Source organism: Pelecanus crispus, chromosome 7 (genome assembly GCF_030463565.1).
Source record: "Pelecanus crispus isolate bPelCri1 chromosome 7, bPelCri1.pri, whole genome shotgun sequence".
Taxonomy (NCBI): domain Eukaryota; kingdom Metazoa; phylum Chordata; class Aves; order Pelecaniformes; family Pelecanidae; genus Pelecanus; species Pelecanus crispus.
In genome coordinates this window covers 49,023,204-49,039,594 of record NC_134649.1, presented here as the reverse complement: position 1 = coordinate 49,039,594, position 16,391 = coordinate 49,023,204, and the positions used below count along the sequence as shown (strand labels likewise).

At 46.0% G+C, this 16,391-nt stretch overlaps 1 protein-coding gene across 1 annotated transcript; it reads right to left on the bottom strand.

Annotated features, from left to right (window-relative positions):
• Window positions 1–5,107: 5,107 nt before the first annotated feature.
• TRNT1 (tRNA nucleotidyl transferase 1) lies at window positions 5,108–10,712 on the bottom strand. Its single transcript, XM_075714021.1, has 7 exons — window positions 10,565–10,712; window positions 9,088–9,281; window positions 8,382–8,520; window positions 8,006–8,132; window positions 7,577–7,770; window positions 7,150–7,400; window positions 5,108–5,838 (listed from the first exon to the last, which is right to left on the bottom strand). The coding sequence occupies exons 1-7, from the start codon at window positions 10,710–10,712 to the stop codon at window positions 5,590–5,592; spliced, it is 1,302 nt and encodes a 433-aa protein (XP_075570136.1). The 3' UTR covers window positions 5,108–5,589.
• Window positions 10,713–16,391: the final 5,679 nt, after the last annotated feature.

Sequence of the window (16,391 nt, the reverse complement as noted above, 5' to 3'; positions counted from 1 at the left end):
CACCCACTGACACCCCGGTTCCTCGTGTAGCGGAACAGAAGGGTGGGATTGCCATCAGGAGCTACGTGCGCCCTAATCCATCGAGGGTCGCCTTGAAGTTAATGAGGCATTTATGTCTGTGCCATGTAGGGAAGTAAAAATAAGGGCAATAATCCTGCTTTTGTGCTCAGCCATGTCATGGATTAGCCCCAGCCAGCGGCTCAGCCCCACGCAGCCATCGCTCACTGCCCCTGCCCCCATGGGATGGGGGAGAGAATCGGAGGAGTGAGAGGGAGAAACACTCCTGGGCTGAGATAAGAACAGGTTAATCATTGAAATAAAGTAAAATAATAATAATAACAATATAATAATGACAATAATAACAATATCCAAAGCAAGTGCTGCCCAATGCAATTGCTCACCACCCGCTGACCCATGCCCAGCCAGTTCCCAGCAGCGATCGCTGCTCCCCGGCCAACCCCCCCAGTTTCTATACTGCCCATGACGCCGGATGGTATGGAATGGCCCTTGGGGCAGTTGGGATCAACTCTTCTGGCTGTGCCCCCTCCCAGCTCCTTGTGCCCCTGGCAGAGCATGGGAAGCTGAAAAGTCCTTGCCTGGCATAAGCAGTGCTGAGCAACAACTAAACCATCAGCGTGTTATCAGCATTCTTCTCCAACTAAATCCAAACCACAGCGCTGTGCCTGCTACTGGGAAGAAAATTAACTCTATTCCAGCCAAAACCAGGACAGAAATGTTTTGAGACAGATGCAAAGGGCTTTTCAGTGGGTATGAATGGGATGAGATGTTTTTTTTAGGAGATGTCTTCAAAGCAACCTCAACTAGTGACCACTGTCTTCCTTTTTTGCTCTGTCATCTCCCTTTGCTCTTGCTCACGGGAGACAGAAAACGTCAGTACCTGTGTGCCGTGCCTGCTGCTAGGAAGAAAATGAACTCCATCCGAGCCAAGAGCAGGCCAAGGCAGATGGATGCCCCATACAACTCGTATTTACTGTGTGAGCTGTAGCTACAGGAGGCAGAGCTGAGGGCTGGGGCAGGGGTGAGGCAGGCCCGTCACAGCCGGGCACGACTCATAGATGGTTGGGCCATAAAGAACAGCTCCTGCGTGTGCTGGCGGCGTTTGCGGCGGTGCCCCCGCCCGGCCGCAGCACTGGGCGCTTGGGGACGCGGGCGCAGCTCCCAGCCGCGCGTGATGGGTGCCAGGGCTGGGGCCGCCAGGCGCTCGGGGGCTCCAGGGCAGCAGAAAGTCCTGCAGGGAAACTGAGGCAGAGAAAGAGGGAACCATGCTGTGGCTCGCAGCCCTCCATTGGGCTCAAGGATGGCGCAATGCTTTCCTGACTTTTCCCAGGTGCCGTTTATTAACCGGTCCCAGATTGTGGAGTCAAGAAGAGCGGGCACGGCTGCTGGTGCTGCCGGCGCGGGCTGGAGCGCGCGGCTTCACCGCTCGCCCACGGGGGAAGCTCCCAAGCACCGAGGCTGTTCAGGCACCAGGTGAGGTTAATTTATTTTATTTCATTTTCCTTGCCAAAATGAGAGCAAACGCAAAGGAGGGGGAAGCCGAGCAGGGCGGCAGCAGGCAGCAGGCGTGGGCGGGGAAGGGCCCAGCTGGGACCCTGTGGAACTGCAGCTGCCCTCACCTATACAGCCCCGCACGCGCACGGCTGGATGTATGCACGGAGATGGAGAGCTGCATGTGTGTGTGTGCATGTGAGAGATATATATATATACATACCCTTGTGTACACATACATATACCCATAGATACACCCATCTGTGTATACATACACCCATGCAGAGATACACAGCCCCTATATGCACACCTGTATATATGTACCTACACATCTGTGTATACATGCATACTTATAGCTAGACAGCGCCCATATGTATACATGCACACCTGTATATATGTGTGGGCACAGCTATGTGTACACACACAGAGCTATACACATCCCCCCATGTGTATATACACCCCCACACTCTATACATACATGTATACGGATGTACGCACCCTCCTCTCTCCCCACACACAAATTTATATATACATGCTTCTGTCTGTCAACACCCAATGATGATATATATATTTTTTTTAATCTATATATACACACACTCGTGCACGTGCTCTCAATGGCTCCTAAACTAAATGGAAATAAATAAACCAACTATAAGGTATATTCTAATAAATAATATATAAAAAGGTATAATATGCATATTATATATTTAATAGAACAAGTAATATGTAATAATAAAATATATAATCATAACAAACCTTTTATGTAGTTTATAAATTTACATATATTTATTATAGTATATATTTGATACAGATACACATAAAATGTTTAGGAGCCATAGATTTTTATATATAAAAATGTAAGTTATATTATAGTGTATTGTATATTTTATTTAATGTATGTTATATATCATAATATACATATTTTAATTATTATGTGTTCTTATAATAGCTTATTTATTATATTATCATATATGCATAATGTATTTTACTATATTATTTCTTAGAATATAGTATATTTTTATTTCTTTATATATCCAGATAAAGTTCAGGAGCCATAGAATGCTAGAGCATATCTGTAGGTCTGTGCGTGTGTGTGTGTACAATAGGGGCATGCCTATAGATGTATATAGATGTATACACGTATAGCCAAGCCAATCCGGCCTCTCCATCACTTCCACGCCTCACTACGTCTTGCGAGCACGGTGAAACCCCCCACGCCGCCGGCGCTCCTCACCCTTCCGCCCTCGCCAGCGCTTCCTCCTGGGGCAGCGCCGGGAGCCCCGACATTCCCAGGGGCCCTGGGCCCCCAGGGGTGCTTTGCTTGGCGCGGGGGCTGCGTTCCCCTCCGGCTGCTCCCATTTGAAGGCAAAGTAGCTTCGCCCACAGGGAAAAGCGTTCGTTTCGTTCTGCTTCACAAACCTTTGGGGTACGTCCCCCCAAGGACGAGCAGGCGTGCAGCACGCGCGCGTCTTTTACTCATTTTCCAACAAACCTGAAGAGGGATGGACTCGGCATCAATCCTGGCAGCCGGGTTGGGAAAGGGCCGGCATGCCGGCCAGCTGGGAACAGCTACCAACCAGCAAAGCCAGGCGGGTTTTTTTCTGCTGCGTAACATTAATTAAAACACACTGCAAATACCATTTAATTAGTCAAGTAGTCCATTGGAGAAGAGTACTCTACCTGACCATGTATGTGGCAAACCGCTTCCCCTCTTACCGCCCAATTCGATATTTAAATAGTTCGTACGCCAGTCTTTATCCAAACACTTCATTTTTCCAGAACTCAAGCTGGCACTTCTTGCTTAAAATACGCTATTGATTTAGCGCAGTTTCATTTTTTAAAAGGGTTTAATGTCTGTGAAATACAGTAAACCAGAGACGCTCGCCAGACCAACTGCAAACCTCAAGCGTAACGCGATTTTTAAACGAGCTACGGGAGCAAACGTGCTGACTACGCTGAATTCAAGGCAGGACTCTTTAATTAAGATGCTTTCAGAATGATCTGCTTGCGCTGTTTTTCACAAGCGCTGGAGATTGTCAAAGTTTCAAGCGCGTGTCCTTAAAAATCCTCCCTCCAAGCGGAGTTTGACCCTGACAACAATTTTGGGTAACAAAGTATAGTTACTCCTATTTTACCACCTCCACAGAAATTGCCTTAAAAGTTGCAGTTTTGTGTTCTTTACAAGAGTCTACTACGGTACTAAATTTTATACTTGCCTCCCTCCCAGGATTTCAGTAGTTCAATAAATGGCACAAGGCGGCTTCAATTTAATTATGTAATGAAATCGAACACTGTCACATTAAGAGATTTGCCTTATTAACAGAGAAAAATGGGACTTTTTTTGTTCCCTGGCTTGTCTTCCCAAAGTTCCTAAGTACCTTCAGAGTAATTGATTTAAAGTAACTGACTTCCTAGGAGGGGGAAAAAAAAAAAAAAAAAGCAGCTGGAACGTTAACTGTACGGAAGCATAAAACGTGGATTTTTTTGTGGCACTGCTCCGGTGTTACTGCCATCTAGTGCTGCAAAATTAAATCTGAGGAAAACAAAATGCAAAGTTATTAGTTAGCGTGGCTTTGTAGGAAAACTTAAACCTGCAATAAAATTTATACACACAAGAAGTGCTCTGGGCTACAGCTGGGGGCTTTTTTGTTTTTTAAGAAGGCGGGGATGGTAACGCACGTTCATTAAGAGCAGCCAGGAACAGCACCGCTTCCAAAACCCATCTTCTGCAGCGTTGTTGGACTGATGATCTTAGAGTTCCTTTCCAATCTTAATGATTCCCAGTTTTTACTTCCATTAAAAATAATCCAGCCACCAAGCCAGGAAACATGAAATTATTACTCTCCCCTTAACTGGTTTAGTGGTGGACTTGGTAGTGTAGGTTAATGGTTGGACTGGATGATCTTAAAGGGCTTTTCCAACCTAAACGATTCTGTGATTCTACGATTACTTGCTGGCTGCTGCTCCCAGAGACGACAAACGCTTCCTAGAACCCACTACGAGTTATCTGGTACTACACACAAACAACTCTCTCCTTCTCTAGGCTTCCTTCCCCCATCCGTTTTAACTACGAGTCAAACCCCTTTACTTGTCATATTTTCCAAAATGTTATTATTTCTTTGTTGATTTTGAAGGGATAAATTCTTTGGAATCTCCTTTCGAACTGAATTCAGAGCACATTTTTAACGTGGGTCTGTTCAGGCAGAAGGAACATGAAGGATAATTAACACAGAAGCAACACAGGGAAGATCCTGGTGTGCTAGGAGTTCAGACTTCTTCCCAAAATAATCCAACCTGAGCTAAACAGAATGCCTGCAACTCCGAGAGGAGGTGAGTGTCTCTGGGTCCCGCTGCTGCGAGTTACAGGGAAAGATGTTGGGAGTTTAAAAGTTGAAAACCTACTGGAGAACCCTTTGCCAGTTTTCTACGGATTTAGTAACTCGGTGATAAACAAGTTACCGAAAAACTACTGAAGAGACGAGAAGTTCATGATACCGACTCAGCTAAGTCATCCTTTTAATCTAAAATTGATTCTGGAATTATGGAAAAGAAATATCTTTTAAGAAAACAGACTTCTTTTACATGGTAAGACTGTTTGGGAACTGCTGGAGTGAGTATTTCAATCTGGCATCTAGCTTTAACTACAAAAAGATTTAGAGCTTGTTAGTTCCAGACACTTTGTCACGCTCCTAGGCACAAAATCCCCCATGATTTTATCTAAAGACAAAAACACTTTTTTGTGGTTTTTTTCTGGGTTTTTTTTAGATGTAGCAAAGTCAGAATGAGAAAAATCCTGGTGTCACCTCTAATGCCCCAGGGGCAAGATAAAGTGGTTGAATATTTATCATTAAAATACAACAAAAAGAGGTAGAGACTGTGGAATTTGGCAAATACCATTTTACATTACTACAAAATTAAACTTCTTGCAGAAATTACAAATTAGTAACAGGAGAATCGTGCTGCCTGAAGGTCTTAAATATGACAAATGCTATATTGGCTGTGACAATGCTGACATAATTATTTACTGGTATCTCAGTTACACTTAGAGCAGGGCGCGGAGCTCTCTACCATTATTCTATTTTACAACTTCTTCAGGCAACTTAACAGTTCTTCTTTATCCATGTGGTATCCACTCTTCTTCCATTCATCCCGTAACTGCTGTAACGCTGTTCCAATTTCTTTTCCAGAAGACACACCCATTTTTCTTAAATCATGGCCACTAACAGGAAAAGAAGGAACAGTCCACTGCTGCATTTCTCTTAAAAGATGTTCTTCTCCTTGGTATTTTAGAAGCTCACAGATCTTGGAATTTGTATTAGCTTCCCTAGACTAAAAGAAAAAAAAAAAAAAAAGAAAAGAGAGGATTCACTATGAAACAGTAGAAAACAGCTCAAACTGTGCTCAACGTTGCTTATTCCCATGACATCTTATTAGGCAACATCTGGACGCGTTGAAACTATGAGAGCCAGGATCTCTTCTGCCTCACAAGTTTTAAAACTCAGTCCTAACTTGGAGGCTCTGGGAGATCCTTGGAGACTTCTTGAATTCCAGGTAATAGCTCTGAACTACCTTCAACCTCCAACTGGAGAGGAGCTACTACCTTTCCTGTGGGAGACAGGCCTCGCTGCGGAGACTGCTATCTCTCGCCTTCAGCCTCAGGTTCTGCAACAAAAGCGCAGAACTTCACCTGAAAATTACTTGAACTTTGCTGTGGAAGAACGGCAAAGGTTGCCTACTTAACAGCACTCCTCACGAAGAGCACGTATCGATGCTCCAGGAATGGCACCGGCTTTAGGTACACAACTCAAGGGGTTGAATTTCACGTAAAAAAGCTGGAGTGTCATGTTTTAATGCAGGAGGGGAGATCAGCTGGGACAGTACAGCAAACTGTCAGTCCCCAGGTATGTTCACAGGAAACTTGTTTCAGATGGCTGAATACGGCATTTTTCAGCCTGACTGAAAGGTAGGCTTTTAAATCCAGTCAAAAAGTTGCTACGGAACACAAGGTGCTTGGAACTGCTAAAAATATGGTGGGATTTGTTTGTTTGTTTGTTTGTTTGAAATAATTTATAAAAAATTAATTTTAAGCCTCAGTTTCTTGGATGCGAAAGAAAAAAAAGCTTTTGAACCCAAGTAGAAATGTCTGCTATTTATCCTCTTGCAAAGCTAAACTCTACTAAAGGAAAAGAATCTTTTTATACCAAAGCTTCTGCTTTATGTTGCAGAGACATGCCAGGACGTTTGCAATAGCTCTCGTGAATTTCTGGTCCCCTCTCTAGAGGAAAAACAAAGGGGAAAACCAACCAACCAAACCAACCCCACCTTCCTTAACTGGAACCGGTACCAATAATACAGAAAGATATTCTTCCAGTTACTGTGACGATATTACGCTGGAAGCAATCCAAATTTGGCCAATGCTTTTTGTCAGTACATCCCATCTTTCCGGTGAAAATATCATGGTTTTTAAAAACCTGGCAAAAATTTGCCCAAGACCAATAAACAAGCCTGCCGAAGAAATGGCTCTTACTTGACCCTTTAATGGCTAGTGGGAAGAAAGGGCCTTGTCACTCTGCTACTCTGTAAAAACAGAAATTCAGTTCACTATGAAGAACACAATAAAGCAATATGAAATACGCTTACATCCATTATGAAGTCCTGATACGGTCTAAGTGGTTCCGGACCCATAGCTTTGGTTAACTCTTGCCGGTGCTTCACTAAAAAAAGGCCAAGGTTTTTTTCTTCTTTTGAGATTTTCAGCCTCAGATCAAGGGTTGTGACATCATCCTTCACCTTGAACAATGACGTCAGAATAGTCATTGGTTTTGGACACAGATTTTGAATATTTTTAGTGACTCTGTCAAATTCCTCTAAACTTCCATCAAGTGGTAGTCCTAAAGGGGTACACACAAAAAAGCGCAAGAGTGTTAGTAAGAAATGTGGACGTTAACAGAGGAGGGGAGGGAAATCTGATTTCTTTCTGGGTAAAAAGTTTTATCTCACTTTGCCATGCTGCAGTTCTGTTTGTATATGATATAGGAATAGGAAATCAACCTTCACTTCACTTTACCTATGTATTGGGCAATATCCAGCTCATACATAAGTCGAACCAAATGATTGACATGGTTTCCCAGAAGAATTTTTTTCAGTTCCACCCAAATCCTTTCTCCTGATATTCCAGCCAAACCCTTGGCATTTTCTTTAATTGCTTGCAGTGTACTAGGTTCATGATCACCAGGTTTTTCTGCGATTCTTCCATAAAACCTGCCCAAATAAAACCTCTGTATGTTAGATTGAGAATAATTATTCCATTTATTACTGCTATTCAGAGAATCAATGTCATGACAGTGTTAAATATTCTAACTTGTAATACTAGAGGAAGCTTAACAATATGACAATTACAACTCTTTTTACATCACTGATCCCTTTTTGCATATTTCTTAAAAGTTTCTACAATGCCTACTTCATTTCTTTATCTAGGGAAGGCAAAACCTAGTACCTGAAGTATCTCAGGATTCGTAAATAATCTTCCTGTATTCTCTCACTTGCCTTTCCTACAAATCTAATTTTCTTGTTTTTCAAGTCTTCATATCCATTAAAAAAATCATACAGCATCCCATCCAAACCTAGAAAAAGAAGGGACAAGGAGAATACGAATTTACAAACATGGCTGGCACAATTAAACACTCTCATTCGAAAATACAGAAGAGAAGTTGTGTGATTTGACCTGGTTCGTCAGATCATCTGACATATTTGTACAGACCTTTCAGCTGACAGCAGTACAAACAAACAAAATTGAAACAGACTGAGAGAATTTGCTGGCTTAATTTGAAAAGCAGGGTTTCATCTAAATATTTGCTTTTGAAAGAACTTACCTAAAAACATGGAATTGACAGTCAGATCCCTCCTTTCAGCATCCTTTTCCCAGTCAGTGGTGAATTCAACCTCTGCATGTCGTCCATCGGTGACAACATCTATTCTAAGAGTAGTAATTTCAAAATTCTGTTCATGGAGCTGAAAATCCCACAGACATTGTTACTTCAACACAATCACGAATGTAAATGTAAAAGCTGTACATTTTTTCAGCCTCACGTTTGTATACAGTTAGTGCTCAAGCTGGATACATGCAAACCAACATGTACCCCGTTTCCATACAGAGCAGACAATCAAGAAATACAAACACCTGAAAATAAACCTTGCATTACTCATTTTCTAGATAGCCTGCAGAAATCTTCCTGCAGAAGATAGAATAGGAGACAGAGGAATGAGCAAGGTAGAAGAAGCAAGACTGGGGAAATCAGGAGCAGGAGACACTAGGATCAACTTCCCCCCATTATCTGAACACGTTGGGCAGCCTCCATTATCTTTTCTGGTGATGACACGGCAGCGTGAACGGGTTATACGGAGGTAACATGCATTAAAACATGGTAATTAACTGAACCCTACAAACGAAGAGCAGGGTCTCATTTAAACTCTTACTGTGATTCTTTAACAAAGAAGGAGCATGCTACCAGTTTTCTATTGGATACGCTGCACATCCAGATACAGTTAGAAAAGATCCAAGTCAAAACAGAAACCAACCCTGGCAGTAATGGTTCCATGTTTTTCTCCTTTGTTATTGATCAGACGAACACCAGCAGATGTGAACATATCCTTCATCTCTGCTGGCGTAGCTGTAGTGGCAAAATCTATATCTTGTGGTGTCATTCCGCTTAGTAAATCCCTCACAGCACCTCCTGCTATTCTCAGCTCATAGTTCTTCTTCTCAAACAACTCTGGGAAGGAAAGGCAATAAATATAAAAAAAACCCATAGCACACTGTCAGCCATAACCTACCTTTTCACAAATTAAGATCACAGATATGGGAATACATACTCAGATATACAGTAAGCAGCAAGTATGTACGTACCTGACAGCTTCGTGCAAAGTGCACAAATTAGGTACACAGCTGAGCACCCACAGGTCTTTTCCCAGTCATTTCTGATACATTTTTGCAGACTGTCAGCCATAAACCTACCTTTTCACAAATTAAGATCACAGATGTGGGAATGCATACTTAGATATACAGTAAGCAGCAAGTACGTGCGTACCTGACAGCTTCGTGCAAAGCGTACAAATTAGGTATGCAGCTGACCACCCACAGGCATTTCCCCAGTCATTTCTGATATAGTTTTGCGGGGCATTTCCGATAACCTAAATATTAACAGGTCGCTGATTGATGCTGGGGGACTCTGGGATGTGGAACATTTCCAGCAGTTAGCAGCCAACAAGGGGAAGAAAGCGCTTAGTTTACTCATGGCAGAGCACAGGGAACCGTGAACCCACGTTTCTTCAGGAACAACAGCCCACGGCAGCTGATGAAAACCGAGCTCCCCCGTGTCATAGAATCACAGAATGGTTTGGGTGGGAAGGGCCCTTCAGAGCTCCCCCAGCCCAGCCCCTGCAGCGACAGGGACAGCTTTAACCAGAGCAGGGTGCTCAGAGCCCCGGCCAGCCTGGCCTGGGATGGTTCCAGGGATGGGGCCTCCACCGCCTCTCTGGGCAACCCCTTCCAGTGCTTCACCACCCTCACTGTAAACAATTTCTTCCTTATATCCAGTCTAAATCTATTCTTCTTTAGTTTAAATCCATTACTCCTTGTCCTGTCACAACAGGCCTTGCTAAAAAGATTGTCCCTGTCTTTCCTATCGGCCCCCTTTCAGCACTGCAAGGCCGCACTAAGGTCCCCCCGCAGCCCCCTCCTCTCCAGGCACGTCCTCCGAGTCATTTTAAAGTTACAGCGGGTAGAGCTGAAAGGCAGCACACCCCTCCCAAAACACAGCAGCCACCCAAGGCTGCTTTTTAGCACCCGCGGCCGGGCCACAAAAGCCCCTCAAAGGGGACCCAGGGCTGCGCCTACGGAGCTGACAGAACGCAAGGCGCAAAGCCTGCACCCACCGCCCTGCCTCTCCAGGCCGCCTTTTTGGTTCTCCTCACGCCACAAGAAGCGGGGACACTTTTGGGGCTGCGGGATGCCCAGGCCCAGAGCCCTCCCGGGGCCGGGCCGGGCCGTACTCACCTGCCACGCTGCGGAGCCCCGGCGTGAAGAGGGCCTGGAACTGGGGGGACTGCAGCTTCATGGCGGCCGGCGCTCGGTGCCGCAGCCGGAGCGGCGGGAACAGCCGCAGCCCGGCTCTGCAGGGTATTCGCAACCCTTCAGCCCACATCTGGGGAAGAAACCGCCATGCAAGGCCTCAGCCCGGCCGCACGCACCCCGCTCTCCTCCCTCTCCCCCCTTCCCCGGCAACCCCTCAGTCGCCGCAGGGACAAGCCCCCTTCCACGGCAGGGCCCCAGGCCGCCCCCGCTACACGCACCCACCCGCGGGGGCCGAGGCGGAGGCCCGAGGAGCCGGCTCCTGCCGTCCCACCTCGCCCCGGCGCCGTGCGATGAGCGCGGCAGCGCGACGCGGCCCGGCCCGCCCCTTCCTCCGGCGGGAGGCGCGGCCTGGGCCGCGGTGAGGGGACGGGGGGGGGGTCCGAGCTCCGGCCCCGGAGGTTTGGGGGACGGAGGGAAGGGCCCAGAGGTTTGGGACGCTGAGGGAAGGGCCCAGAGGTTTGGGAGACTGAGGGAAGGGCCCGGAGGTTTGGGAGACTGAGGGAAGGGCCCAGAGGTTTGGGGGACGGAGGGAAGGGCCCGGAGGTTTTGGGGATGGAGGGAAGGGCCCGGAGGTTTGGGACACTGAGGGAAGGGCCCGGAGGTTTGGGACACTGAGGGAAGGGCCCAGAGGTTTGGGACATTGAGGGAAGGGCCTGGAGGTTTGGGGGATGGAGGGAAGGGCCCGGAGGTTTTGGGGACGGAGGGAAGGGCCCAGAGGTTTGGGAGACTGAGGGAAGGGCCCAGAGGTTTGGGAGACTGAGGGAAGGGCCCAGAGGTTTGGGGGATGGAGGGAAGGGCCCAGAGGTTTGGGAGACTGAGGGAAGGGCCCGGAGGTTTTGGGGATGGAGGGAAGGGCCCAGAGGTTTGGGAGACTGAGGGAAGGACTCGGAGGTTTGGGGGACGGAGGGAAGGGCCCGGAGGTTTGGGAGACTGAGGGAAGGGCCCGGAGGTTTTGGGGATGGAGGGAAGGGCCCAGAGGTTTGGGAGACTGAGGGAAGGACTCGGAGGTTTGGGGGACGGAGGGAAGGGCCCAGAGGTTTGGGAGACTGAGGGAAGGGCCCGGAGGTTTTGGGGATGGAGGGAAGGGCCCGGAGGTTTTGGGGACGGAGGGAAGGGTCCAGAGGTTTGGGACACTGAGGGAAGGGCCCAGAGGTTTGGGACACTGAGGGAAGGGCCCGGAGGTTTTCCTGCCGGTGTCTTCTGCTGAGGGAAAAGCAGATGAGCCTGTCAAGAAATACAGCGCGAAAAGAGGGGGAGTTGTGAGAGAAACGGTGCAAAGCCTAAAAAATTCACCGTGGCTGGGTTTTCAGTTTAGAGAAAAAGAGGATTCCAAAGCGGAGGGGGAATTATTTTGAGAATAACACAACCATGACAAAAGAAATGGGCTCATTGCCCCAACACGCCACTTGCCAGATGACAGAAACAGAGTCGTTCAGGTTGGAAAAGACCTTTAACATTAGCTGAATGGTTGGACTGGATGATCTTAAAGGTCTTTTCCAACCGAAACGATTCTATGATACTGTGATCATCCAGTCCAACTATTAGCCTAACACTACCAAGTCCACCGCAACAGTCACCGAAACAGCCCAATGCCTGCGTTAAGCTTGGCGGCTGCCGAGCTGTGTCCGCCATTTCATAGCTGCTGAACTATGAGAATACTCAGCACAGGAATTTCTTCCTAAGGAAGGATTTTTTTTTTTTTTTTTTTACAGTGAGGGTGGTGAAGCACTGGAAGGGGTTGCCCAGAGAGGCGGTGGAGGCCCCATCCCTGGAAACATCCCAGGCCAGGTTGGCCGGGGCTCTGAGCACCCTGCTCTGGTTAAAGCTGTCCCTGTCGCTGCAGGGGCTGGGCTGGGTGAGCTCTGAAGGGCCCTTCCAGCCCAAACCATGCCATGAATCTAAGATTGCATGATAGTCTAATTATTTGGTTTATGTTTGTCAGCCTGCATTTTAAGTTTTCTTTACCATGTGGAGATGTATGGAACAGACAACGTGGCACTCCTGGGGATTTGGTACAATTCGGGGGGGGGTCAGTCTTTCCCTCCTCACAAGTGTCATGTCACTGCTGTGAAATGACTGACATTCCACTGCATTTGGCCAACTGCACATCCCCAGGGCTCAGGAGAGCCGCGGCTGTCGTCGCTCCTCCCTGCACTGCTCCTGCGAGGAGGCATCTCAGAAGGGTTGGAAGGAGCGGAGCCTGACGGAGGAGCTCACCCAAATGCGACTTAATTGGGAGTGTGGTTCCCTTTGAAGCCTGAATAAATCTCTGTCTCAGCAAAAAGAGTGCTGTGGGTTTCTTGGTAACTGGGAAGAAACGTTACACAGATCTATCCAGCCTTTTCAGCACCTGACAAAGCTGCAGCTCACTGCAGGCAGGAGAATGCTTATGAGCACAAAAGTGTTTCTTTTGGAATGACCTATTCCAAAAAAAACCCATCTCAGACCTACAATAATATAGCCAGGCCTGTGTAAGAACAGAACCTTTTCTTACCCTTTTTTTTGTGACTACTGTTTCTTCTTAAATTCCTTCTTCACCTTTAGAAATTACCTCTTCTCTACAGAAACATTTCGCTGTACACGTCAGAGGTCTCTGCCAAGTAGTTAGCTGTTTATTCAGAGACATACGGGCTGGCCAGACCTTAGGGGGTCGCCTGATTCATCTCTGTGCCTGATGGCAGGATTTGATTACACCCGTCGTTACGAGTTGATACTGGTCTGTAGATGCCCAGCGACAGAGTTTCTTTCAGTCCTCGGGCGCCTGCTCTGCTGCCTCCCTATCCCTAACACCGAAAGCTTTCCCTGATATCTAACTTGAATTTTACTTGTTACCTTCTAGTCCCTGCCCAATGGACTTGCAGAGCATGTGAAAGCCTTCACATGTTACATTTCTGCACGAGCCTTCCCTTAACTTGTTTCCTCACCGGTACTTTTTAGGCTCTGGTAGTATCCTTCGCTGTGTACTGGCTTCTCTTCGTCTGCTGCGCTGAGCGGGACGCGGCGCACGTGAGTGGAGGCTTTATCAGCGCTGTGCAGAGCGGAAGGATTACTTCATGTGTCTTGCAGAGGACACTCGCTTTTAGCTGGCCGGGCCCGCCTTTTTCACAAGTGCGTGACATTGTTTATTCCTCTTCAGTTTATGATCCTCCTCTGTGGAACAGACACCTAATCAGTTGATAATTGATTATTTATACCTAGTAACTTACAGTTGATAATGCCTAAATGCAGTTGAGAGCTTGTCCAATATTGAACTGCACCCAATTTCCACCAATTTCTCAAGAACTTTCTTAATTGTAGTCTTAGCCTCCAAAGCACTCGCCTCTCTCAGCTTGTGTCACCTGCACATTTAATAGGGTTCTCTGGTGCTTGCAATCCAGATTGTTAATGAATGCAAGTCATTAGCCACCTTCTCATCCTTCCTATAACTCCATTACATGTAGCCCCACTTTCTGCAGGGTCTTCTCTCGGCCCTTGCATTGGTTTCTGCTGCTTGTCCTGCTTCTGAGCCAGTGGTATCCAACCCTGTGGATCACAGCTCAAAGCTCTCAGCACAAGGTTAGGAAGCTGGTCTTGCTCTGGTTCAGGTAACTTCTCAAAATACCACTGATGTCCACGCGGCAGTACGGCGGGAGCATTGGACAGGACGGTATAAAACCGTTGGACAAAACCTGCACAGTTTTCCAGCAATGTTTGGATTTGATTTTCTGTGGGAAGGACAGCTTGGGATATCAGCAGCGATCCGCAGGTAGCTGGCTATAGGTTATTTCTTTGCAGTCAGTCATTAAACGTTCCTGCTCTTGCAAAGTTATTAGAGAATTAATCAGACTATGGTGTATAATTAACCCTCAGTAAATAAAGTAAAACCATTTCTGGGCTAAACTGTGTGCTTGCATGGAGCCTTCCATCCTGTGGTTAAACCTGTAGTTCCCTTTTTCAATGCATGCTTGTCTAACTTATCATCTGCCATCATTTCTGAAGTACCTATCACATTTGTACTTGAAAGACAGCAGTTATAAAAGAAACCCACAGGGAGATGACCCAGAGGACGTTCGAACAAACGGAGCAGACTCTTCACAGAACTTTTGAGACTCCGCAGGTAACCTCCTGGGATATCTGTTGCGATTTGTTTTTGTCTTGTTGTGCTTTGTTTGAAGACTGCAAAGGTCCTGCTTTTCAAATTCAGCTTTGCCTTACACTGGGAAGTGCATCTGGAATCTGCTTCTGACCAGTTGCCTCTGAGATAGTGGGGGCACGTCAGCTATAAGTAAGAAAATCATTACCGTTTAGAGGCTGCTTTCTATGGTTTGGATTTCTACTGTCGTTTAAGAAGGAGTATAATCTTTATGAAGGGAATATATCCTTTACCTGCTGCTTATTACTTTTTACCATATATAACCAAAACACAATATTATCGAGGCTTTTATTTGTCCTGAGAACTTACTGTATCCATTTTTGTGAGGAACGTAATCCTCCTGTAGATTTCCAGTTAACATCTTTACTTGAATACACTTATTTTTACTCTCTTTTCAGTAATTTCTCATATGAAACGCACAGGGTATCACAGACTGCAAGGTGTTCTTACAGGTTGTGGTCTCACACAGCTATGGAAATACCTCTTCCAAAAGCTGTATTTTCAATCTGGGTCTGATAGGAAGAAAAAGAAAAGTAGCAGTTATGAAAACAAGGCAGGAAAAGATAAACTGATAAGAAAGACAGGGATAATAATTGAAACCTAGTCTGCATTACAGTAACATTTTATGTCTAGTTACAAATCGGTCAACTGCTGCTCAGAAGATGTTAGATCTCTGTCTAATATGTGCATGCTTTTAGACAGCAAAAGTTCCTTTGAAAAGTTGATCTTTAGGATCTTTTTGAAAGTATAGGGTAAAGAATGTGCCCAGGAAGAATCAGAATCCTTATTTTTTTGAGGACAAAGTAAAAAAATCTATAGGTAGCCAAACCCACTTTAAATAAACCCAAGAGAGAGCCAGCTTTTTTAGTTGTGCTAAATGCCAGAGCAGTCCTGAAACCAACGTACTGCCATTACTCAAGTTAGTCGATGTAAATCCTAAGCAGTTGTAAAACATGAGGCTTTTTGAAGATTTGTTTTAAATAATGTACTGAAGTGGTTGCTTTTTTTTATTTTAAAAGAAGTGAGTTCTCTTAGCAGTGGAACTAGCAAAGCTTCTTTCCCAAATTCTCGTAGTTGTACCTGATAAAGCTTTGCCTGCAGCTGGGGAAGCACAGCCTGTCCCTCCGTCTCTCTTCTATGCCAGTGGAATGCCCTTTGGTGCGTTCTCCTGCCTTGCTCCCCGAGGTACCTGGTTCACATTACAAGAGCTTAATCTACGTGAAACTGCTTCGTAGCTCCTGGTTTTAGTCGTAGGTGGTCGGTGGGAGAGCCGCAATGAACGTGGTAGGTGTTGATAATAGACAGGTAGGAACGCAGATGCGCACGCATGCATAAAAGCACATGCACACACATCTGTGCAGTTCACAGTTGCGTCTTGGCAGAGTTGTTCTGCGGTTATTGCTAGCATGAAAATGAGAAGCTGGTTTTTATTTTCAGGGACTTGAAGTTGATAAATTTTTACTTTTAAATAGAGAAAAAATGTTATTCGTGTATTTAATAGTCTCATCAGGTAAATGAGCTGTACGATGTTTTTTGAAGCAGAAAAGAAAGCCTGATGCCAGTAATTTGTACAAAAGCATATTGGAGATGTGTGTCGTGTTCTAGCGGGTTTTTTAA

Coding starts and splice junctions, on each gene's coding strand:
- TRNT1 (XM_075714021.1), bottom strand. CDS start 10,712: ATGTGGGCTGAAGGGTTGCGAATACCCTGCAGAGCCGGGCTGCGGCTG. Junction 8,521..9,087: donor ATGGAACCATTACTGCCAGG/GTTGGTTTCTGT, acceptor TGGGATTTTCAG/CTCCATGAACAGAATTTTGA. Junction 8,133..8,381: donor TGTCAATTCCATGTTTTTAG/GTAAGTTCTTTC, acceptor TTCTTTTTCTAG/GTTTGGATGGGATGCTGTAT.